The 24,270-nt window shown below is 43.4% G+C and overlaps 6 protein-coding genes, 5 non-coding genes and 1 pseudogene across 11 annotated transcripts; 6 read left to right on the forward strand and 6 right to left on the reverse strand.

Annotated features, from left to right (window-relative positions):
- The first annotated feature begins 6,191 nt into the window (after positions 1-6,191).
- On the forward strand, positions 6,192-6,310 carry LOC139476128 (5S ribosomal RNA; annotated as a pseudogene).
- Positions 6,311-7,534: 1,224 nt separating this feature from the next.
- Positions 7,535-8,098, reverse strand: LOC139475134 (histone 24-like). Its single transcript, XM_071258392.1, has one exon. The coding sequence runs from the start codon at positions 8,096-8,098 to the stop codon at positions 7,535-7,537; it is 564 nt and encodes a 187-aa protein (XP_071114493.1).
- Positions 8,099-9,204: 1,106 nt separating this feature from the next.
- On the forward strand, positions 9,205-9,323 carry LOC139476203 (5S ribosomal RNA). Its single transcript, XR_011654122.1, has one exon. It is a non-coding gene; the product is annotated as a 5S ribosomal RNA (ribosomal RNA).
- A 1,222-nt stretch (positions 9,324-10,545) lies between these two features.
- Positions 10,546-11,109, reverse strand: LOC139475163 (histone 24-like). Its single transcript, XM_071258418.1, has one exon. The coding sequence runs from the start codon at positions 11,107-11,109 to the stop codon at positions 10,546-10,548; it is 564 nt and encodes a 187-aa protein (XP_071114519.1).
- Positions 11,110-12,215: 1,106 nt separating this feature from the next.
- On the forward strand, positions 12,216-12,334 carry LOC139476123 (5S ribosomal RNA). Its single transcript, XR_011654052.1, has one exon. It is a non-coding gene; the product is annotated as a 5S ribosomal RNA (ribosomal RNA).
- Positions 12,335-13,559: 1,225 nt separating this feature from the next.
- On the reverse strand, positions 13,560-14,123 carry LOC139475161 (histone 24-like). Its single transcript, XM_071258416.1, has one exon. It carries the CDS (start codon positions 14,121-14,123, stop codon positions 13,560-13,562), a length of 564 nt encoding a protein of 187 aa, XP_071114517.1.
- A 1,106-nt stretch (positions 14,124-15,229) lies between these two features.
- On the forward strand, positions 15,230-15,348 carry LOC139476135 (5S ribosomal RNA). Its single transcript, XR_011654061.1, has one exon. It is a non-coding gene; the product is annotated as a 5S ribosomal RNA (ribosomal RNA).
- Positions 15,349-16,574: 1,226 nt separating this feature from the next.
- LOC139475162 (histone 24-like) lies at positions 16,575-17,138 on the reverse strand. Its single transcript, XM_071258417.1, has one exon. The coding sequence runs from the start codon at positions 17,136-17,138 to the stop codon at positions 16,575-16,577; it is 564 nt and encodes a 187-aa protein (XP_071114518.1).
- A 1,106-nt stretch (positions 17,139-18,244) lies between these two features.
- On the forward strand, positions 18,245-18,363 carry LOC139476146 (5S ribosomal RNA). Its single transcript, XR_011654070.1, has one exon. It is a non-coding gene; the product is annotated as a 5S ribosomal RNA (ribosomal RNA).
- A 1,224-nt stretch (positions 18,364-19,587) lies between these two features.
- On the reverse strand, positions 19,588-20,151 carry LOC139475160 (histone 24-like). The gene has a single exon (XM_071258415.1). The coding sequence runs from the start codon at positions 20,149-20,151 to the stop codon at positions 19,588-19,590; it is 564 nt and encodes a 187-aa protein (XP_071114516.1).
- A 1,106-nt stretch (positions 20,152-21,257) lies between these two features.
- On the forward strand, positions 21,258-21,376 carry LOC139476158 (5S ribosomal RNA). Its single transcript, XR_011654081.1, has one exon. It is a non-coding gene; the product is annotated as a 5S ribosomal RNA (ribosomal RNA).
- A 1,224-nt stretch (positions 21,377-22,600) lies between these two features.
- LOC139475133 (histone 24-like) lies at positions 22,601-23,164 on the reverse strand. Its single transcript, XM_071258391.1, has one exon. It carries the CDS (start codon positions 23,162-23,164, stop codon positions 22,601-22,603), a length of 564 nt encoding a protein of 187 aa, XP_071114492.1.
- Between the last annotated feature and the right edge of the window lie 1,106 nt (positions 23,165-24,270).

Genomic DNA, 24,270 nt, shown 5'->3' on the forward strand with positions numbered 1-24,270 from the left:
AGATGTGGCCTGTTTGTGTAATTTCTGTTTTTAATTGATTGTATTGAGCTAAGTGAATCTGTGAGGATTAGAAGTTTGTTTTGTGTTATTGTCTCTGCCATTTTGAAGGCCATATAGATTGCTGTTTTTTCGGCGGTATGTATGGATAGGTGGTTTGGGATGCGTGCTGATGTGGTGGTTATGTTTGGTTTGGTTGTGTGTATTGCGAAGGCTGTTGTGTGGTCCGTCGGGTTGTGTGACCCGTCTGTGTAGATGTATGTCCAATCTGGCCAGTGTTGTTGTATGTAATCCATTGCCATTATTTTTTGTTGGTGCTTGTTTGATGTTATTTTTGTGATGTTTGTTAGACCAGTGTCAGTATGAGGAGGTGGCAGGTGATATGAGTAGTCATGAATGACAGGGGTGAGTTTTATGTTTTTAAGTTTGTATGTTTTGAGAAGGTGGTTTAGCCGAATGGTGAATGGGAGTCTTCGTCTTTTTTTGATTAGTTTGACTTTCTGTCTTAGTGGTAGATTTTCTGTTGTTGTTATCAGGCTGCTTAACAATGGGTTTGTGCATGCTGTAGCCCAGTAGTTTAGTGTGATTTGTTTGCGTTTAAGGGGGAGAGCTATTTCCCCAGTGAGCTTTAAGAGAGATGTGAGTGCGGTGCCTGATATTGTACCTAGTGAGATTGAAAGTGCTTTGTATTGTATTGAGTCTAGTTTCTTTGAGTCTGTTTGTGTGAGTGCGTCGTATGCGGGTGCGGCGTATTCTAACTTGGGTCGGATGAGTGTTTTGTAGACAGTAAGTAGCGTGTGCTGGTCTGCTCCCCAGCTTGTTCCCCGTATGCTGCGCATTAAGTTAAGATCATGGTTGCATTTTGTGATGAGGTGTTTGATATGGAGTGTGTATGTTAGGTGTTGGTCGAGTATTAGGCCTAGAAATTTGGTTTGTGAGCTGTAGTTGATTTGGGAGTTATTTAGAGTTAAAGGTGGGGAGTAGTTTTGCATGTTAGGTGTTTTGAAGAGTATGGCTACTGTTTTGTCAGTATTGATTTTAAAACCCCATGTATTTGCCCATGTGTCAATATCATTGAGTGCTTGTTGGATGTGTTCCTGTGCTGTACCTAGTGTTTTGTGTGAAGTCCAAAGTGATGCGTCGTCTGCAAATTTAGATGGTTTGATTGTTGAGCGGATGTCTGTGAATATGTCATCGATCATAAGATTGAATAGTGTTGGAGAAAGGACACTGCCTTGAGGTGTACCGTTTTGGATGGGATGTGGGTCAGAAAGTGTGTTGTTTACTTTTACAGTTATGGTACGATTTTTGAGAAAGTTGTGTATGAAGTTTAGCATACGTCCTTTAATATTTTTGTTTGACAATTTAGTGATTAGGCCGTCATTCCAGATCATGTCAAAGGCTTTTGAGAAGTCGATGAATACAGCTAGGAGATAGTGTTTGTTAGCCTGGGCTACTCTGATGTCGTGTTCAATTCGAATGATGTGATCTAGGGTGGTTCTGTTTGGCGTGAACCCGCTCTGGTCTGCATGTAAGAGATTGTTTGAGTCTATGTGGTGTTGAAGTCTTTTTTTTATTATTGTTTCCATGATTTTGCACATATTTGATGTGAGTGATATGGGTCTATATGATTCTGGGCTCTGTGGGGGTTTGTTTGTTTTTTTGATTGGGATTACCAGTGCTTGTTTCCATGTCGTAGGTATTTGAGCGGTATCCCAGACTGCATTGAGGAGTTTCAGTACAAGAAGTTTTCCGTGCATGCTGAGGTTTTTTAGTAATATATAAGTTAAGTCATCTGCTCCTGGAGCAGACGACGTGGTTTTGCTTTGGAGAGCGTGTGTCAGCTCGTGTATTGTTAAGGGTGCGTTGTAGGGTATATGGGCTTGGGGTGGTTGTGTGATGTAATCAGGTGTAGTGAGTAGTTTCTGTTGGAGTGAAGTGGGGTGGTTTGTGTTACTACTTATATGTTGGTAGTGTTGAGCTAATGTTTGCGCTTTTAATTTGTTATCAGTAAGGTTGTCTATTTTGTGGATGTGTGATGATTTTTTGGTACCGTTTATTGCCTTTAGTTTGCTCCACATGGCCTTTGAATTGTTTTTTGTTGTGTTTAAGGTACTGCAGAATTTTTCCCAGTGTTCTATTCTCGTGTTTTTTATTAACATGTGTGTACTGTTTCGTAGTTGTTTTGCGTGTGGGAGTTCATGTGGATGGGTTTTTGCGCGTCTAAATGCTCGTTTTCTTTGTCTTCTAGCCTCTTTTATTTCTGGGGTCCACCAGGGAACTTTATTTCTTTGGGGGTTGGGGTTTGTTTTGGGGATACACTTAGTGGCTATAGTGATAATTTCTTTTGTTATTTTTTTGGAAAAGATTTCAGGGTCTGAATCTATAATTTGTAGGTTGTCAATTTGGTTGGTTAAGGTTTTGTATTTCTCCCAGTCTGCTTTTTTGTAGTTAAATTTTGGATCTCGTGAAGTTTGTTCTGATATATAACTTGAACCAGTTTTGATATTTATTGAGATTGGGAAGTGATCACTACCCCATGGGTCGTCAAATACTTCCCATGTAGTTTTACTTGCCAGATTTGGGGTAGTTATTGTCAGATCTATTGCAGTGAGGAAGTTTTGGTTTTCCTGTGGGCTGTATCTGGTAGGGGATTTGTCATTTAAGATAATGAGATCATTTTGTTCTGCCCACGCATATAGTAGATTACCAAATTTGTCTGTGTGGTCTCTAGTAGTCCAGCTATGGTGGTGCGCGTTTAAATCTCCTAACAATATAGTATTTTTTGTAATGTGCTTTGCTAGGATTTCAAGGTCTGTGTTGTCGAAAGGGTTTGTGGTTTGATGGTATATGTTAATCAGTGTTATATTAGTGTTTTCTGTCGAGATTGTGTACGCTTGTGTTTCTAAGTGAGGAGTATCAATTGGAACTTGTTGGTAACCAAGTGTGTCGTGTATCAGTAGTGTTAGGCCACCATGTGGAGCGCTTGGATTTTTTGATGTGCGGTATTTGTTTATTGTGGTGTAATTTGGTATAGTGAATTGTTTGTTCTTTGGTATCTTAGACTCCTGAATGGCTATTATTTGTGGGTTGAGCTTATTTAGTTTTATTAGTGATTTAATTTCATGGGATTTGGATATGATGCCATTTGCATTCCATTGGATTATGTGCATGATGAGTAGTAGCAGTAGGAGTGTGTGTATTTGCGTGTGTTTGTGGTGTCCCATCATAGTTTGATTGATTTGACATTGGGTTTAAATTGCACTAGAGGGAGAGTGTATAGTGAGGTTTGGAGAAGATATTGGTGAATTGTTTCGATTGTGTTGTTGGGAGAGAGGGCTAGTGCAGTGATGAATTCTATGAGATTTTGTTGGATGTTTTGCAGTTTGGTGATTGCGTCTTGTGCTGTGTGTATTGAACGGAGGTTTGAGTTTGATTTAGGGGGTCTGGGGGCTACGTTTGTAGTGACAGGTGGTGGCCCTGGGTTCGGTTGTTCATGGCTGGCTGTGGTAGCTGGAGTCATGGTTTTGCCTTTGTTTTGTGTTTGCCTACGACCCCGTGACGACGCTAGGCTAGCAGAGCGACCTGAGCTTGGTGCTCTTGGCTTGGGCATCCTGGGTTGGCGGCGGGGTGGTGGGTTTGGGGGTGGTGGGAGGTCGTCCTCGTCGTCATGTGAAGATTCGTAGGATGAAGGTGGGGGGTCAAAATCCCTGTCGTACCAGTTGTATAGTTTGGAGTTAGGGTTCCTTGCAGGGGCAGGGAGGTCAGATGCTGTAAGGTGTTTATTTATTGATAGAATTTGGTTTTGGCGGACTGGGCAAGTGTTTGAAAAGGCGGTATGATCATATTGGTCACAGTTTATACAGTAGGGTTGTTGATTGCACTCAGTGCTGTTATGGAACTCGGAGCTGCATTTGGAGCATCTGTCCAGGTTTTTACAATTTGATTGTGCGTGTCCAAAAAGGTGGCAGATGGTACATTGGACTGGGTTTTTTCTCGTTTTGTGCACTTTGCAATATATTGATCCAAAAGTAATTTTGTCAGGAAGTTTGGTTCCTTTGAAAGTCAGGATGATAGTTGAGGTGTTTGTTGGGGGACCTTGTGGGTTTCGTCTGGTGATCCTTAGAAGATTAGTGATTTGAGGCTGGGTTTGGAGTTTATTTGATTCAGTTACGTAAGCTTTGAGGTCGTGGTCAGACTCTGCAGGGTCGGTGTAAATGACCCCTTTTGTTTCCGATAGCCAACGAGGAGTCTGCCACGACAGATTGATGCCATCTATTGATGTTTGTTTCATTGCCCCATTGAGGTCATATTGTTGGTTAAAGTTTATTTTGAAGGCTCTGCCGCAGCTATTTATAAATTTGAATTTTAGATGGGCTTGCTTTAGTGTAAGCCCAAATCTGTTTTTGGTGTACAGTGAAGTGAGTGGGGTGGGACCTGTATTGAATGCTAGAAGTACAAGATGTTGACTGTTGTTTGAGTTAGGTTGTGTACAACTCTGTCGTTTCTGTATCTTTGACTGTGTTTCAAGATCTTCGGGTGATTGTAGAGGGCGTTTTCCCCCAATGGCTGTGGCTGTGGCTAAGTTATTTAGTAGATTAGACTGAGAGTTGCGGGGAGTAGTCATTGAGATGCTGGGCGAAATTGGAGGGGATTTTCCGAAAGTGGGAGGGATGAGGTTAGTGGGATTACTTAGATCGAGTGGAGGGTACTGGGAACTAGTGGAGATTTTAGCGGGGGTTGAAGTGAGTGAAGGGGAAGGAGAAGTGGTGAAGGTAGATGATAGCAGCTTACAGTCTTTTCTTGAGGGACGTTTGTCTTTCTGTTTGTCTAGGGTTGAAGTTGATACTGATGCTTGGGGTGTGGACAGCGGGCGGTCATGTCGGTTTTCCTGCCGATCGAGTGATAGGGTCCGATTTGCCGCCATGTTTGAAGTTCGAGTGGTTGGCCTCCTTCAGCTTGATTTCAGCTGAGGCCACCTGGTTGCGAGCGACAGGTCCGAGGGGAGGAGGGTTTCTTAAAGCAAAGCTGATTACTGCTTCTTGCTGATCTTGGTGTAATATGTGGACACGATCTATGGGGGATCCAATGTCTGGAGCGATTGAGCACGAGCAACATGTAACCATGAGTGATTTGAATCGAATGTGACACACTTCCCCACAGACGGCCCGGCTGATACTCCGGAGGCGCGGACGTCGGAGGAGACACCTTGCTTGTTGTGGCTGATAGCTGCACGCTTACAAGCGCGTGTGCTTTTTCGTGTATTTGTATCCGAATAATCACTTCTTAATCAAGGAAAGTTTCAATTTCAACAACACAGTTAGGTAGTAAAAACATTTGGCTACATTTCGGTTACAATAGCAACACTCACGGGTGAAGTTCAAAGCCACACGTGATGTTTCCAATGAAGCGACCCAGTCTAAATTGTAGACATCGCTACTTTCAAAAGCACATTTTTAGCCTTGAGACTCAAGTTTTTGCATTTTAAACGTTGCCTGTCAATTCTCAATATATCTAACTATGAAAGTAAAACACAACACTCATCAGTATTGTCTATGATAAGCTAGAACAAGCGTTCAAACAACGACAATGAAGCACGTTTTTCTGACGACTTCGCCATTTTGCAACAGAAAACATTTGACAGTATATTTCTGGAAACATAATTTTGGTCACTTCAATAAAGTTGAAACTAACTTTGTCATAACAAGTAAGTAACGGGGATTTTACTTTCAGGAAAACAGTCTACTAAGACGAGGATCTCGGGACACAAGCACTTAGGGCGCGAAGCCCCGAACAGTTACATATATACATAGGTGTTTAGATCACTCGATCGGTCGTCACAGATTAAGTCTTTTTGCCTGTCTTAATAGCACGATATTAGTAGGGGTCTTCGTCGTTTGGATGTTAATATTACCAGAACAATATAGGCTACCATGCATCAACGAAAAGTGAATGTTTGAGACGAGAGGCCGGATCGAGTGAGCGAGTGTGCCGGGCCTCGTGTTAAACAGTGATCACATGTTTTTACAACGGCTAGATTTTGTAGATTTTAATCCCTGTAAATATACATCATAAATCAACAAACACAACATGTCTACTGAACCCGCTGAAAACGCGAGCATGCTGTTTTCATGGCAATGTCTTTTTACCAATGTGCGGTGTGTATATGTAGCTAAAGTTTGCCGATAAGCATTGTCTACGGCCATACCACGTTGAAAACACCGGTTCTCGTCCGATCACCGAACTTAAGCAACGTCGGGCCCGGAGAGTACTTGGATGGGTGACCGCCTGGGAACACCGGGTGCAAGAGACATTTTTGCTATGCGATTCCCACTTTTTTCTTTTTCGACCATAAGGTGCACTTGCCTCATTCACATCTGATGTAATCATACACTTTTATTTCCTTGTAAATGGACCCACTCATGCATGTCTGCTCAAAGACATAGCTGCCAGCCATGTATTCTTACATACCTTTACAGAAAGGACTTTTCCACTATACATGTGATCATATTCAGTTGTCAGTTCACCCAACTCGTCAACTATTCTGAAGGCATGTACGTCCTTTTCGCCACATAAAGGTGTTTGCGTGCACCGATAATTGACTATTTTACTTACTTTCTTACTTTCAAAGCATGAATATATAATATATACATGTAAAATCATAATGTTGTTCGTGTTAAGTCTCGGCTCACATCTCTTTGCCTACACAGATAAGAAAAGGAGAAAGAGTTAGATCGTACAGAGCGCCTGTCAATAGGAGTTCACTGGCTTGCTGCTGGAAAATGTATTTTGAAAGCTGTGAGCAAGCTGATCACTGTTGACACGCTTTAAAAATATGGAAAAAAACGATGCGACTGTGTGATAAACCAGCTATTTTATGTTCCCCGTTCTAGCTGATCGCTTGCAAACGTACTTTAGACTTATTAGAAAGTATTTCCATACATTTCTCTCGCCATACAACAGGTAGATGTGACATGTTGCAGGTAGGGGGCTAGGCGAAACGCACACGACCAAGGGCGCACAACTCTTGGCGCTCTATATGAAAAGTCGTGCATAGGCGAGGCGTGTGTCGGTAAAACACCCCGTGGATGTCTGGCCCTTATCGCCGTTTTACACCTTTGAACACAACGTGCATGTGCAGCTACACACATAGGAAGTCTGCACTCAGGATATTATATATATCAACGACACTAATCGCCTCACTTTCCAACAGACACCCATTTTGGGGGTTAATAAACAAGCATAACAACAGTCATTAGTGTGAAGACACACTACCCCCCACCCCCACCCCATCACACACACACACAATAAAATCCCTGACGTACCTTTATCATCATCACATATGTGTGTTATGTGCGTTGCTGCTACGTTATCTCTGTTACCACAAGAACCTGCACTTTATTTCTGCTATACTGCTAATATAAATATTTATTGTTTTGTTATCAGTGTTTTCAAGTTTTCTTTTGGGGTATTTGGATGGCCCTGAAAAGGGCCTTTGGACCACAGAAATGTGGAGCGAAGGCGTGACAATGAGAGCTTAAGCCTTCTTTGGCTTGACTGCCTTCTTCTTGGGGGTCTTGACCTTCTTGGGTTTGGCTGCTGCCTTCTTGGGTGTCTTCGCCTTCTTGGGCTTGGCTGCAGCCTTCACCTTCTTTGGTGACTTAGCGGCCTTCTTAGTGGCTGTTTTGGGTTTCTTGGCAGCAGCTGGCTTCTTGACTTTCTTGGGGGATTTGGCAGCCTTCTTTGGTTTGGCAGCTGCCTTAGCCTTCTTGGGTTTTTCGGCTTTCTTTGCCTCGCCAAGACGGAATGATCCAGCGGCTCCAGTTCCCTTTGATTGCTTCAGTGCGCCGTTCTTGACTCCATTTTTCAAAGCAGTCTTGATGCGAGCATTGATGGCCACCTGGTTGTCACCAACCTTGTAGTTGGCCAAGATGTATTTCAGAACAGCCTGTCGGGAAGAACCACCCCTCTCCTTCAGGGATGAAATAGCTTTCTTGATCATCTCCAAATAGGTAGGATGTGCGGCAGCCTTCTTAGGCTTGGCAGCAGCCTTCTTCTTGGGAGTCTTGACAGCAGCGGGGGCAGCAGCAGCATCAGCCATAGTGGTAAGTTTGAGTGGTAAAAATTCACGTCAGCTACGAGAGAAGCACAAAGAGCGAATGACACTTCCCCACAGACGGCCCGGCTGATACTCCGGAGGCGCGGACGTCGGAGGAGACACCTTGCTTGTTGTGGCTGATAGCTGCACGCTTACAAGCGCGTGTGCTTTTTCGTGTATTTGTATCCGAATAATCACTTCTTAATCAAGGAAAGTTTCAATTTCAACAACACAGTTAGGTAGTAAAAACATTTGGCTACATTTCGGTTACAATAGCAACACTCACGGGTGAAGTTCAAAGCCACACGTGATGTTTCCAATGAAGCGACCCAGTCTAAATTGTAGACATCGCTACTTTCAAAAGCACATTTTTAGCCTTGAGACTCAAGTTTTTGCATTTTAAACGTTGCCTGTCAATTCTCAATATATCTAACTATGAAAGTAAAACACAACACTCATCAGTATTGTCTATGATAAGCTAGAACAAGCGTTCAAACAACGACAATGAAGCACGTTTTTCTGACGACTTCGCCATTTTGCAACAGAAAACATTTGACAGTATATTTCTGGAAACATAATTTTGGTCACTTCAATAAAGTTGAAACTAACTTTGTCATAACAAGTAAGTAACGGGGATTTTACTTTCAGGAAAACAGTCTACTAAGACGAGGATCTCGGGACACAAGCACTTAGGGCGCGAAGCCCCGAACAGTAACATATATACATAGGTGTTTAGATCACTCGATCGGTCGTCACAGATTAAGTCTTTTTGCCTGTCTTAATAGCACGATATTAGTAGGGGTCTTCGTCGTTTGGATGTTAATATTACCAGAACAATATAGGCTACCATGCATCAACGAAAAGTGAATGTTTCAGACGAGAGGCCGGATCGAGTGAGCGAGTGTGCCGGGCCTCGTGTTAAACAGTGATCACATGTTTTTACAACGGCTAGATTTTGTAGATTTTAATCCCTGTAAATATACATCATAAATCAACAAACACAACATGTCTACTGAACCCGCTGAAAACGCGAGCATGCTGTTTTCATGGCAATGTCTTTTTACCAATGTGCGGTGTGTATATGTAGCTAAAGTTTGCCGATAAGCATTGTCTACGGCCATACCACGTTGAAAACACCGGTTCTCGTCCGATCACCGAAGTTAAGCAACGTCGGGCCCGGAGAGTACTTGGATGGGTGACCGCCTGGGAACACCGGGTGCAGTAGACATTTTTGCTATGCGATTCCCACTTTTTTCTTTTTCGACCATAAGGTGCACTTGCCTCATTCACATCTGATGTAATCATACACTTTTATTTCCTTGTAAATGGACCCACTCATGCATGTCTGCTCAAAGACATAGCTGCCAGCCATGTATTCTTACATACCTTTACAGAAAGGACTTTTCCACTATACATGTGATCATATTCAGTTGTCAGTTCACCCAACTCGTCAACTATTCTGAAGGCATGTACGTCCTTTTCGCCACATAAAGGTGTTTGCGTGCACCGATAATTGACTATTTTACTTACTTTCTTACTTTCAAAGCATGAATATATAATATATACATGTAAAATCATAATGTTGTTCGTGTTAAGTCTCGGCTCACATCTCTTTGCCTACACAGATAAGAAAAGGAGAAAGAGTTAGATCGTACAGAGCGCCTGTCAATAGGAGTTCACTGGCTTGCTGCTGGAAAATGTATTTTGAAAGCTGTGAGCAAGCTGATCACTGTTGACACGCTTTAAAAATATGGAAAAAAACGATGCGACTGTGTGATAAACCAGCTATTTTATGTTCCCCGTTCTAGCTGATCGCTTGCAAACGTACTTTAGACTTATTAGAAAGTATTTCCATACATTTCTCTCGCCATACAACAGGTAGATGTGACATGTTGCAGGTAGGGGGCTAGGCGAAACGCACACGACCAAGGGCGCACAACTCTTGGCGCTCTATATGAAAAGTCGTGCATAGGCGAGGCGTGTGTCGGTAAAACACCCCGTGGATGTCTGGCCCTTATCGCCGTTTTACACCTTTGAACACAACGTGCATGTGCAGCTACACACATAGGAAGTCTGCACTCAGGATATTATATATATCAACGACACTAATCGCCTCACTTTCCAACAGACACCCATTTTGGGGGTTAATAAACAAGCATAACAACAGTCATTAGTGTGAAGACACTACCCCCCACCCCCACCCCAACACACACACACACAATAAAATCCCTGACGTACCTTTATCATCATCACATATGTGTGTTATGTGCGTTGCTGCTACGTTATCTCTGTTACCACAAGAACCTGCACTTTATTTCTGCTATACTGCTAATATAAATATTTATTGTTTTGTTATCAGTGTTTTCAAGTTTTCTTTTGGGGTATTTGGATGGCCCTGAAAAGGGCCTTTGGACCACAGAAATGTGGAGCGAAGGCGTGACAATGAGAGCTTAAGCCTTCTTTGGCTTGACTGCCTTCTTCTTGGGGGTCTTGACCTTCTTGGGTTTGGCTGCTGCCTTCTTGGGTGTCTTCGCCTTCTTGGGCTTGGCTGCAGCCTTCACCTTCTTTGGTGACTTAGCGGCCTTCTTAGTGGCTGTTTTGGGTTTCTTGGCAGCAGCTGGCTTCTTGACTTTCTTGGGGGATTTGGCAGCCTTCTTTGGTTTGGCAGCTGCCTTAGCCTTCTTGGGTTTTTCGGCTTTCTTTGCCTCGCCAAGACGGAATGATCCAGCGGCTCCAGTTCCCTTTGATTGCTTCAGTGCGCCGTTCTTGACTCCATTTTTCAAAGCAGTCTTGATGCGAGCATTGATGGCCACCTGGTTGTCACCAACCTTGTAGTTGGCCAAGATGTATTTCAGAACAGCCTGTCGGGAAGAACCACCCCTCTCCTTCAGGGATGAAATAGCTTTCTTGATCATCTCCAAATAGGTAGGATGTGCGGCAGCCTTCTTAGGCTTGGCAGCAGCCTTCTTCTTGGGAGTCTTGACAGCAGCGGGGGCAGCAGCAGCATCAGCCATAGTGGTAAGTTTGAGTGGTAAAAATTCACGTCAGCTACGAGAGAAGCACAGAGAGCGAATGACACTTCCCCACAGACGGCCCGGCTGATACTCCGGAGGCGCGGACGTCGGAGGAGACACCTTGCTTGTTGTGGCTGATAGCTGCACGCTTACAAGCGCGTGTGCTTTTTCGTGTATTTGTATCCGAATAATCACTTCTTAATCAAGGAAAGTTTCAATTTCAACAACACAGTTAGGTAGTAAAAACATTTGGCTACATTTCGGTTACAATAGCAACACTCACGGGTGAAGTTCAAAGCCACACGTGATGTTTCCAATGAAGCGACCCAGTCTAAATTGTAGACATCGCTACTTTCAAAAGCACATTTTTAGCCTTGAGACTCAAGTTTTTGCATTTTAAACGTTGCCTGTCAATTCTCAATATATCTAACTATGAAAGTAAAACACAACACTCATCAGTATTGTCTATGATAAGCTAGAACAAGCGTTCAAACAACGACAATGAAGCACGTTTTTCTGACGACTTCGCCATTTTGCAACAGAAAACATTTGACAGTATATTTCTGGAAACATAATTTTGGTCACTTCAATAAAGTTGAAACTAACTTTGTCATAACAAGTAAGTAACGGGGATTTTACTTTCAGGAAAACAGTCTACTAAGACGAGGATCTCGGGACACAAGCACTTAGGGCGCGAAGCCCCGAACAGTAACATATATACATAGGTGTTTAGATCACTCGATCGGTCGTCACAGATTAAGTCTTTTTGCCTGTCTTAATAGCACGATATTAGTAGGGGTCTTCGTCGTTTGGATGTTAATATTACCAGAACAATATAGGCTACCATGCATCAACGAAAAGTGAATGTTTCAGACGAGAGGCCGGATCGAGTGAGCGAGTGTGCCGGGCCTCGTGTTAAACAGTGATCACATGTTTTTACAACGGCTAGATTTTGTAGATTTTAATCCCTGTAAATATACATCATAAATCAACAAACACAACATGTCTACTGAACCCGCTGAAAACGCGAGCATGCTGTTTTCATGGCAATGTCTTTTTACCAATGTGCGGTGTGTATATGTAGCTAAAGTTTGCCGATAAGCATTGTCTACGGCCATACCACGTTGAAAACACCGGTTCTCGTCCGATCACCGAAGTTAAGCAACGTCGGGCCCGGAGAGTACTTGGATGGGTGACCGCCTGGGAACACCGGGTGCAGTAGACATTTTTGCTATGCGATTCCCACTTTTTTCTTTTTCGACCATAAGGTGCACTTGCCTCATTCACATCTGATGTAATCATACACTTTTATTTCCTTGTAAATGGACCCACTCATGCATGTCTGCTCAAAGACATAGCTGCCAGCCATGTATTCTTACATACCTTTACAGAAAGGACTTTTCCACTATACATGTGATCATATTCAGTTGTCAGTTCACCCAACTCGTCAACTATTCTGAAGGCATGTACGTCCTTTTCGCCACATAAAGGTGTTTGCGTGCACCGATAATTGACTATTTTACTTACTTTCTTACTTTCAAAGCATGAATATATAATATATACATGTAAAATCATAATGTTGTTCGTGTTAAGTCTCGGCTCACATCTCTTTGCCTACACAGATAAGAAAAGGAGAAAGAGTTAGATCGTACAGAGCGCCTGTCAATAGGAGTTCACTGGCTTGCTGCTGGAAAATGTATTTTGAAAGCTGTGAGCAAGCTGATCACTGTTGACACGCTTTAAAAATATGGAAAAAAACGATGCGACTGTGTGATAAACCAGCTATTTTATGTTCCCCGTTCTAGCTGATCGCTTGCAAACGTACTTTAGACTTATTAGAAAGTATTTCCATACATTTCTCTCGCCATACAACAGGTAGATGTGACATGTTGCAGGTAGGGGGCTAGGCGAAACGCACACGACCAAGGGCGCACAACTCTTGGCGCTCTATATGAAAAGTCGTGCATAGGCGAGGCGTGTGTCGGTAAAACACCCCGTGGATGTCTGGCCCTTATCGCCGTTTTACACCTTTGAACACAACGTGCATGTGCAGCTACACACATAGGAAGTCTGCACTCAGGATATTATATATATCAACGACACTAATCGCCTCACTTTCCAACAGACACCCATTTTGGGGGTTAATAAACAAGCATAACAACAGTCATTAGTGTGAAGACACACTACCCCCCCACCCCCACCCCAACACACACACACACAATAAAATCCCTGACGTACCTTTATCATCATCACATATGTGTGTTATGTGCGTTGCTGCTACGTTATCTCTGTTACCACAAGAACCTGCACTTTATTTCTGCTATACTGCTAATATAAATATTTATTGTTTTGTTATCAGTGTTTTCAAGTTTTCTTTTGGGGTATTTGGATGGCCCTGAAAAGGGCCTTTGGACCACAGAAATGTGGAGCGAAGGCGTGACAATGAGAGCTTAAGCCTTCTTTGGCTTGACTGCCTTCTTCTTGGGGGTCTTGACCTTCTTGGGTTTGGCTGCTGCCTTCTTGGGTGTCTTCGCCTTCTTGGGCTTGGCTGCAGCCTTCACCTTCTTTGGTGACTTAGCGGCCTTCTTAGTGGCTGTTTTGGGTTTCTTGGCAGCAGCTGGCTTCTTGACTTTCTTGGGGGATTTGGCAGCCTTCTTTGGTTTGGCAGCTGCCTTAGCCTTCTTGGGTTTTTCGGCTTTCTTTGCCTCGCCAAGACGGAATGATCCAGCGGCTCCAGTTCCCTTTGATTGCTTCAGTGCGCCGTTCTTGACTCCATTTTTCAAAGCAGTCTTGATGCGAGCATTGATGGCCACCTGGTTGTCACCAACCTTGTAGTTGGCCAAGATGTATTTCAGAACAGCCTGTCGGGAAGAACCACCCCTCTCCTTCAGGGATGAAATAGCTTTCTTGATCATCTCCAAATAGGTAGGATGTGCGGCAGCCTTCTTAGGCTTGGCAGCAGCCTTCTTCTTGGGAGTCTTGACAGCAGCGGGGGCAGCAGCAGCATCAGCCATAGTGGTAAGTTTGAGTGGTAAAAATTCACGTCAGCTACGAGAGAAGCACAGAGAGCGAATGACACTTCCCCACAGACGGCCCGGCTGATACTCCGGAGGCGCGGACGTCGGAGGAGACACCTTGCTTGTTGTGGCTGATAGCTGCACGCTTACAAGCGCGTGTGCTTTTTCGTGTATTTGTATCCGAATAATCACTTCTTAATCAAGGAAAGTTTCAATTTCAACAACACAGTTAGGTAGTAAAAACATTTGGCTACATTTCGGTTACAATAGCAACACTCACGGGTGAAGTTCAAAGCCACACGTGATGTTTCCAATGAAGCGACCCAGTCTAAATTGTAGACATCGCTACTTTCAAAAGCACATTTTTAGCCTTGAGACTCAAGTTTTTGCATTTTAAACCTTGCCTGTCAATTCTCAATATATCTAACTATGAAAGTAAAACACAACACTCATCAGTATTGTCTATGATAAGCTAGAACAAGCGTTCAAACAACGACAATGAAGCACGTTTTTCTGACGACTTCGCCATTTTGCAACAGAAAACATTTGACAGTATATTTCTGGAAACATAATTTTGGTCACTTCAATAAAGTTGAAACTAACTTTGTCATAACAAGTAAGTAACGGGGATTTTACTTTCAGGAAAACAGTCTACTAAGACGAGGATCTCGGGACACAAGCACTTAGGGCGCGAAGCCCCGAACAGTAACATATATACATAGGTGTTTAGATCACTCGATCGGTCGTCACAGATTAAGTCTTTTTGCCTGTCTTAATAGCACGATATTAGTAGGGGTCTTCGTCGTTTGGATGTTAATATTACCAGAAAAATATAGGCTACCATGCATCAACGAAAAGTGAATGTTTGAGACGAGAGGCCGGATCGAGTGAGCGAGTGTGCCGGGCCTCGTGTTAAACAGTGATCACATGTTTTTACAACGGCTAGATTTTGTAGATTTTAATCCCTGTAAATATACATCATAAATCAACAAACACAACATGTCTACTGAACCCGCTGAAAACGCGAGCATGCTGTTTTCATGGCAATGTCTTTTTACCAATGTGCGGTGTCTATATGTAGCTAAAGTTTGCCGATAAGCATTGTCTACGGCCATACCACGTTGAAAACACCGGTTCTCGTCCGATCACCGAAGTTAAGCAACGTCGGGCCCGGAGAGTACTTGGATGGGTGACCGCCTGGGAACACCGGGTGCAGTAGACATTTTTGCTATGCGATTCCCACTTTTTTCTTTTTCGACCATAAGGTGCACTTGCCTCATTCACATCTGATGTAATCATACACTTTTATTTCCTTGTAAATGGACCCACTCATGCATGTCTGCTCAAAGACATAGCTGCCAGCCATGTATTCTTACATACCTTTACAGAAAGGACTTTTCCACTATACATGTGATCATATTCAGTTGTCAGTTCACCCAACTCGTCAACTATTCTGAAGGCATGTACGTCCTTTTCGCCACATAAAGGTGTTTGCGTGCACCGATAATTGACTATTTTACTTACTTTCTTACTTTCAAAGCATGAATATATAATATATACATGTAAAATCATAATGTTGTTCGTGTTAAGTCTCGGCTCACATCTCTTTGCCTATACAGATAAGAAAAGGAGAAAGAGTTAGATCGTACAGAGCGCCTGTCAATAGGAGTTCACTGGCTTGCTGCTGGAAAATGTATTTTGAAAGCTGTGAGCAAGCTGATCACTGTTGACACGCTTTAAAAATATGGAAAAAAACGATGCGACTGTGTGATAAACCAGCTATTTTATGTTCCCCGTTCTAGCTGATCGCTTGCAAACGTACTTTAGACTTATTAGAAAGTATTTCCATACATTTCTCTCGCCATACAACAGGTAGATGTGACATGTTGCAGGTAGGGGGCTAGGCGAAACGCACACGACCAAGGGCGCACAACTCTTGGCGCTCTATATGAAAAGTCGTGCATAGGCGAGGCGTGTGTCGGTAAAACACCCCGTGGATGTCTGGCCCTTATCGCCGTTTTACACCTTTGAACACAACGTGCATGTGCAGCTACACACATAGGAAGTCTGCACTCAGGATATTATATATATCAACGACACTAATCGCCTCACTTTCCAACAGACACCCATTTTGGGGGTTAATAAACAAGCATAACAACAGTCATTAGTGTGAAGACACACTACCCCCCACCCCCACCCCAACACACACACACACACAATAAAATCCCTGACGTACCTTTATCATCATCACATATGTGTGTTATGTGCGTTGCTGCTACGTTATCTCTGTTACCACAAGAACCTGCACTTTATTTCTGCTATACTGCTAATATAAATATTTATTGTTTTGTTATCAGTGTTTTCAAGTTTTCTTTTGGGGTATTTGGATGGCCCTGAAAAGGGCCTTTGGACCACAGAAATGTGGAGCGAAGGCGTGACAATGAGAGCTTAAGCCTTCTTTGGCTTGACTGCCTTCTTCTTGGGGGTCTTGACCTTCTTGGGTTTGGCTGCTGCCTTCTTGGGTGTCTTCGCCTTCTTGGGCTTGGCTGCAGCCTTCACCTTCTTTGGTGACTTAGCGGCCTTCTTAGTGGCTGTTTTGGGTTTCTTGGCAGCAGCTGGCTTCTTGACTTTCTTGGGGGATTTGGCAGCCTTCTTTGGTTTGGCAGCTGCCTTAGCCTTCTTGGGTTTTTCGGCTTTCTTTGCCTCGCCAAGACGGAATGATCCAGCGGCTCCAGTTCCCTTTGATTGCTTCAGTGCGCCGTTCTTGACTCCATTTTTCAAAGCAGTCTTGATGCGAGCATTGATGGCCACCTGGTTGTCACCAACCTTGTAGTTGGCCAAGATGTATTTCAGAACAGCCTGTCGGGAAGAACCACCCCTCTCCTTCAGGGATGAAATAGCTTTCTTGATCATCTCCAAATAGGTAGGATGTGCGGCAGCCTTCTTAGGCTTGGCAGCAGCCTTCTTCTTGGGAGTCTTGACAGCAGCGGGGGCAGCAGCAGCATCAGCCATAGTGGTAAGTTTGAGTGGTAAAAATTCACGTCAGCTACGAGAGAAGCACAGAGAGCGAATGACACTTCCCCACAGACGGCCCGGCTGATACTCCGGAGGCGCGGACGTCGGAGGAGACACCTTGCTTGTTGTGGCTGATAGCTGCACGCTTACAAGCGCGTGTGCTTTTTCGTGTATTTGTATCCGAATAATCACTTCTTAATCAAGGAAAGTTTCAATTTCAACAACACAGTTAGGTAGTAAAAACATTTGGCTACATTTCGGTTACAATAGCAACACTCACGGGTGAAGTTCAAAGCCACACGTGATGTTTCCAATGAAGCGACCCAGTCTAAATTGTAGACATCGCTACTTTCAAAAGCACATTTTTAGCCTTGAGACTCAAGTTTTTGCATTTTAAACGTTGCCTGTCAATTCTCAATATATCTAACTATGAAAGTAAAACACAACACTCATCAGTATTGTCTATGATAAGCTAGAACAAGCGTTCAAACAACGACAATGAAGCACGTTTTTCTGACGACTTCGCCATTTTGCAACAGAAAACATTTGACAGTATATTTCTGGAAACATAATTTTGGTCACTTCAATAAAGTTGAAACTAACTTTGTCATAACAAGTAAGTAACGGGGATTTTACTTTCAGGAAAACAGTCTACTAAGACGAGGATCTCGGGACACAAGCACTTAGGGCGCGAAGCCCCGAACAGTAACATATATACATAGGTGTTTAGATCACTCGATCGGTCGTCACAGATTAAGTCTTTTTGCCTGTCTTAATAGCACGATATTAGTAGGGGTCTTCGTCGTTTGGATGTTAATATTACCAGAAAAATATAGGCTACCATGCATCAACGAAAAGTGAATGTTTCAGACGAGAGGCCGGATCGAGTGAGCGAGTGTGCCGGGCCTCGTGTTAAACAGTGATCACATGTTTTTACAACGGCTAGATTTTGTAGATTTTAATCCCTGTAAATATACATCATAAATCAACAAACACAACATGTCTACTGAACCCGCTGAAAACGCGAGCATGCTGTTTTCATGGCAATGTCTTTTTACCAATGTGCGGTGTCTATATGTAGCTAAAGTTTGCCGATAAGCATTGTCTACGGCCATACCACGTTGAAAACACCGGTTCTCGTCCGATCACCGAAGTTAAGCAACGTCGGGCCCGGAGAGTACTTGGATGGGTGACCGCCTGGGAACACCGGGTGCAGTAGACATTTTTGCTATGCGATTCCCACTTTTTTCTTTTTCGACCATAAGGTGCACTTGCCTCATTCACATCTGATGTAATCATACACTTTTATTTCCTTGTAAATGGACCCACTCATGCATGTCTGCTCAAAGACATAGCTGCCAGCCATGTATTCTTACATACCTTTACAGAAAGGACTTTTCCACTATACATGTGATCATATTCAGTTGTCAGTTCACCCAACTCGTCAACTATTCTGAAGGCATGTACGTCCTTTTCGCCACATAAAGGTGTTTGCGTGCACCGATAATTGACTATTTTACTTACTTTCTTACTTTCAAAGCATGAATATATAATATATACATGTAAAATCATAATGTTGTTCGTGTTAAGTCTCGGCTCACATCTCTTTGCCTATACAGATAAGAAAAGGAGAAAGAGTTAGATCGTACAGAGCGCCTGTCAATAGGAGTTCACTGGCTTGCTGCTGGAAAATGTATTTTGAAAGCTGTGAGCAAGCTGATCACTGTTGACACGCTTTAAAAATATGGAAAAAAACGATGCGACTGTGTGATAAACCAGCTATTTTATGTTCCCCGTTCTAGCTGATCGCTTGCAAACGTACTTTAGACTTATTAGAAAGTATTTCCATACATTTCTCTCGCCATACAACAGGTAGATGTGACATGTTGCAGGTAGGGGGCTAGGCGAAACGCACACGACCAAGGGCGCACAACTCTTGGCGCTCTATATGAAAAGTCGTGCATAGGCGAGGCGTGTGTCGGTAAAACACCCCGTGGATGTCTGGCCCTTATCGCCGTTTTACACCTTTGAACACAACGTGCATGTGCAGCTACACACATAGGAAGTCTGCACTCAGGATATTATATATATCAACGACACTAATCGCCTCACTTTCCAACAGACACCCATTTTGGGGGTTAATAAACAAGCATAACAACAGTCATTAGTGTGAAGACACACTACCCCCCACCCCCACCCCAACACACACACACACAATAAAATCCCTGACGTACCTTTATCATCATCACATATGTGTGTTATGTGCGTTGCTGCTACGTTATCTCTGTTACCACAAGAACCTGCACTTTATTTCTGCTATACTGCTAATATAAATATTTATTGTTTTGTTATCAGTGTTTTCAAGTTTTCTTTTGGGGTATTTGGATGGCCCTGAAAAGGGCCTTTGGACCACAGAAATGTGGAGCGAAGGCGTGACAATGAGAGCTTAAGCCTTCTTTGGCTTGACTGCCTTCTTCTTGGGGGTCTTGACCTTCTTGGGTTTGGCTGCTGCCTTCTTGGGTGTCTTCGCCTTCTTGGGCTTGGCTGCAGCCTTCACCTTCTTTGGTGACTTAGCGGCCTTCTTAGTGGCTGTTTTGGGTTTCTTGGCAGCAGCTGGCTTCTTGACTTTCTTGGGGGATTTGGCAGCCTTCTTTGGTTTGGCAGCTGCCTTAGCCTTCTTGGGTTTTTCGGCTTTCTTTGCCTCGCCAAGACGGAATGATCCAGCGGCTCCAGTTCCCTTTGATTGCTTCAGTGCGCCGTTCTTGACTCCATTTTTCAAAGCAGTCTTGATGCGAGCATTGATGGCCACCTGGTTGTCACCAACCTTGTAGTTGGCCAAGATGTATTTCAGAACAGCCTGTCGGGAAGAACCACCCCTCTCCTTCAGGGATGAAATAGCTTTCTTGATCATCTCCAAATAGGTAGGATGTGCGGCAGCCTTCTTAGGCTTGGCAGCAGCCTTCTTCTTGGGAGTCTTGACAGCAGCGGGGGCAGCAGCAGCATCAGCCATAGTGGTAAGTTTGAGTGGTAAAAATTCACGTCAGCTACGAGAGAAGCACAGAGAGCGAATGACACTTCCCCACAGACGGCCCGGCTGATACTCCGGAGGCGCGGACGTCGGAGGAGACACCTTGCTTGTTGTGGCTGATAGCTGCACGCTTACAAGCGCGTGTGCTTTTTCGTGTATTTGTATCCGAATAATCACTTCTTAATCAAGGAAAGTTTCAATTTCAACAACACAGTTAGGTAGTAAAAACATTTGGCTACATTTCGGTTACAATAGCAACACTCACGGGTGAAGTTCAAAGCCACACGTGATGTTTCCAATGAAGCGACCCAGTCTAAATTGTAGACATCGCTACTTTCAAAAGCACATTTTTAGCCTTGAGACTCAAGTTTTTGCATTTTAAACGTTGCCTGTCAATTCTCAATATATCTAACTATGAAAGTAAAACACAACACTCATCAGTATTGTCTATGATAAGCTAGAACAAGCGTTCAAACAACGACAATGAAGCACGTTTTTCTGACGACTTCGCCATTTTGCAACAGAAAACATTTGACAGTATATTTCTGGAAACATAATTTTGGTCACTTCAATAAAGTTGAAACTAACTTTGTCATAACAAGTAAGTAACGGGGATTTTACTTTCAGGAAAACAGTCTACTAAGACGAGGATCTCGGGACACAAGCACTTAGGGCGCGAAGCCCCGAACAGTAACATATATACATAGGTGTTTAGATCACTCGATCGGTCGTCACAGATTAAGTCTTTTTGCCTGTCTTAATAGCACGATATTAGTAGGGGTCTTCGTCGTTTGGATGTTAATATTACCAGAACAATATAGGCTACCATGCATCAACGAAAAGTGAATGTTTGAGACGAGAGGCCGGATCGAGTGAGCGAGTGTGCCGGGCCTCGTGTTAAACAGTGATCACATGTTTTTACAACGGCTAGATTTTGTAGATTTTAATCCCTGTAAATATACATCATAAATCAACAAACACAACATGTCTACTGAACCCGCTGAAAACGCGAGCATGCTGTTTTCATGGCAATGTCTTTTTACCAATGTGCGGTGTTTATATGTAGCTAATGTTTGCCGATAAGCATTGTCTACGGCCATACCACGTTGAAAACACCGGTTCTCGTCCGATCACCGAAGTTAAGCAACGTCGGGCCCGGAGAGTACTTGGATGGGTGACCGCCTGGGAACACCGGGTGCAGTAGACATTTTTGCTATGCGATTCCCACTTTTTTCTTTTTCGACCATAAGGTGCACTTGCCTCATTCACATCTGATGTAATCATACACTTTTATTTCCTTGTAAATGGACCCACTCATGCATGTCTGCTCAAAGACATAGCTGCCAGCCATGTATTCTTACATACCTTTACAGAAAGGACTTTTCCACTATACATGTGATCATATTCAGTTGTCAGTTCACCCAACTCGTCAACTATTCTGAAGGCATGTACGTCCTTTTCGCCACATAAAGGTGTTTGCGTGCACCGATAATTGACTATTTTACTTACTTTCTTACTTTCAAAGCATGAATATATAATATATACATGTAAAATCATAATGTTGTTCGTGTTAAGTCTCGGCTCACATCTCTTTGCCTACACAGATAAGAAAAGGAGAAAGAGTTAGATCGTACAGAGCGTCTGTCAATAGGAGTTCACTGGCTTGCTGCTGGAAAATGTATTTTGAAAGCTGTGAGCAAGCTGATCACTGTTGACACGCTTTAAAAATATGGAAAAAAACGATGCGACTGTGTGATAAACCAGCTATTTTATGTTCCCCGTTCTAGCTGATCGCTTGCAAACGTACTTTAGACTTATTAGAAAGTATTTCCATACATTTCTCTCGCCATACAACAGGTAGATGTGACATGTTGCAGGTAGGGGGCTAGGCGAAACGCACACGACCAAGGGCGCACAACTCTTGGCGCTCTATATGAAAAGTCGTGCATAGGCGAGGCGTGTGTCGGTAAAACACCCCGTGGATGTCTGGCCCTTATCGCCGTTTTACACCTTTGAACACAACGTGCATGTGCAGCTACACACATAGGAAGTCTGCACTCAGGATATTATATATATCAACGACACTAATCGCCTCACTTTCCAACAGACACCCATTTTGGGGGTTAATAAACAAGCATAACAACAGTCATTAGTGTGAAGACACACTACCCCCCACCCCCACCCCAACACACACACACACAATAAAATCCCTGACGTACCTTTATCATCATCACATATGTGTGTTATGTGCGTTGCTGCTACGTTATCTCTGTTACCACAAGAACCTGCACTTTATTTCTGCTATACTGCTAATATAAATATTTATTGTTTTGTTATCAGTGTTTTCAAGTTTTCTTTTGGGGTATTTGGATGGCCCTGAAAAGGGCCTTTGGACCACAGAAATGTGGAGCGAAGGCGTGACAATGAGAGCTTAAGCCTTCTTTGGCTTGACTGCCTTCTTCTTGGGGGTCTTGACCTTCTTGGGTTTGGCTGCTGCCTTCTTGGGTGTCTTCGCCTTCTTGGGCTTGGCTGCAGCCTTCACCTTCTTTGGTGACTTAGCGGCCTTCTTAGTGGCTGTTTTGGGTTTCTTGGCAGCAGCTGGCTTCTTGACTTTCTTGGGGGATTTGGCAGCCTTCTTTGGTTTGGCAGCTGCCTTAGCCTTCTTGGGTTTTTCGGCTTTCTTTGCCTCGCCAAGACGGAATGATCCAGCGGCTCCAGTTCCCTTTGATTGCTTCAGTGCGCCGTTCTTGACTCCATTTTTCAAAGCAGTCTTGATGCGAGCATTGATGGCCACCTGGTTGTCACCAACCTTGTAGTTGGCCAAGATGTATTTCAGAACAGCCTGTCGGGAAGAACCACCCCTCTCCTTCAGGGATGAAATAGCTTTCTTGATCATCTCCAAATAGGTAGGATGTGCGGCAGCCTTCTTAGGCTTGGCAGCAGCCTTCTTCTTGGGAGTCTTGACAGCAGCGGGGGCAGCAGCAGCATCAGCCATAGTGGTAAGTTTGAGTGGTAAAAATTCACGTCAGCTACGAGAGAAGCACAGAGAGCGAATGACACTTCCCCACAGACGGCCCGGCTGATACTCCGGAGGCGCGGACGTCGGAGGAGACACCTTGCTTGTTGTGGCTGATAGCTGCACGCTTACAAGCGCGTGTGCTTTTTCGTGTATTTGTATCCGAATAATCACTTCTTAATCAAGGAAAGTTTCAATTTCAACAACACAGTTAGGTAGTAAAAACATTTGGCTACATTTCGGTTACAATAGCAACACTCACGGGTGAAGTTCAAAGCCACACGTGATGTTTCCAATGAAGCGACCCAGTCTAAATTGTAGACATCGCTACTTTCAAAAGCACATTTTTAGCCTTGAGACTCAAGTTTTTGCATTTTAAACGTTGCCTGTCAATTCTCAATATATCTAACTATGAAAGTAAAACACAACACTCATCAGTATTGTCTATGATAAGCTAGAACAAGCGTTCAAACAACGACAATGAAGCACGTTTTTCTGACGACTTCGCCATTTTGCAACAGAAAACATTTGACAGTATATTTCTGGAAACATAATTTTGGTCACTTCAATAAAGTTGAAACTAACTTTGTCATAACAAGTAAGTAACGGGGATTTTACTTTCAGGAAAACAGTCTACTAAGACGAGGATCTCGGGACACAAGCACTTAGGGCGCGAAGCCCCGAACAGTAACATATATACATAGGTGTTTAGATCACTCGATCGGTCGTCACAGATTAAGTCTTTTTGCCTGTCTTAATAGCACGATATTAGTAGGGGTCTTCGTCGTTTGGATGTTAATATTACCAGAACAATATAGGCTACCATGCATCAACGAAAAGTGAATGTTTGAGACGAGAGGCCGGATCGAGTGAGCGAGTGTGCCGGGCCTCGTGTTAAACAGTGATCACATGTTTTTACAACGGCTAGATTTTGTAGATTTTAATCCCTGTAAATATACATCATAAATCAACAAACACAACATGTCTACTGAACCCGCTGAAAACGCGAGCATGCTGTTTTCATGGCAATGTCTTTTTACCAATGTGCGGTGTGTATATGTAGCTAATGTTTGCCGATAAGCATT

This window comes from Haliotis cracherodii, unplaced genomic scaffold (assembly GCF_022045235.1).
Source record: "Haliotis cracherodii isolate W230 unplaced genomic scaffold, xgHalCrac1.p SCAF_3, whole genome shotgun sequence".
Lineage (NCBI taxonomy): Eukaryota > Metazoa > Mollusca > Gastropoda > Lepetellida > Haliotidae > Haliotis > Haliotis cracherodii.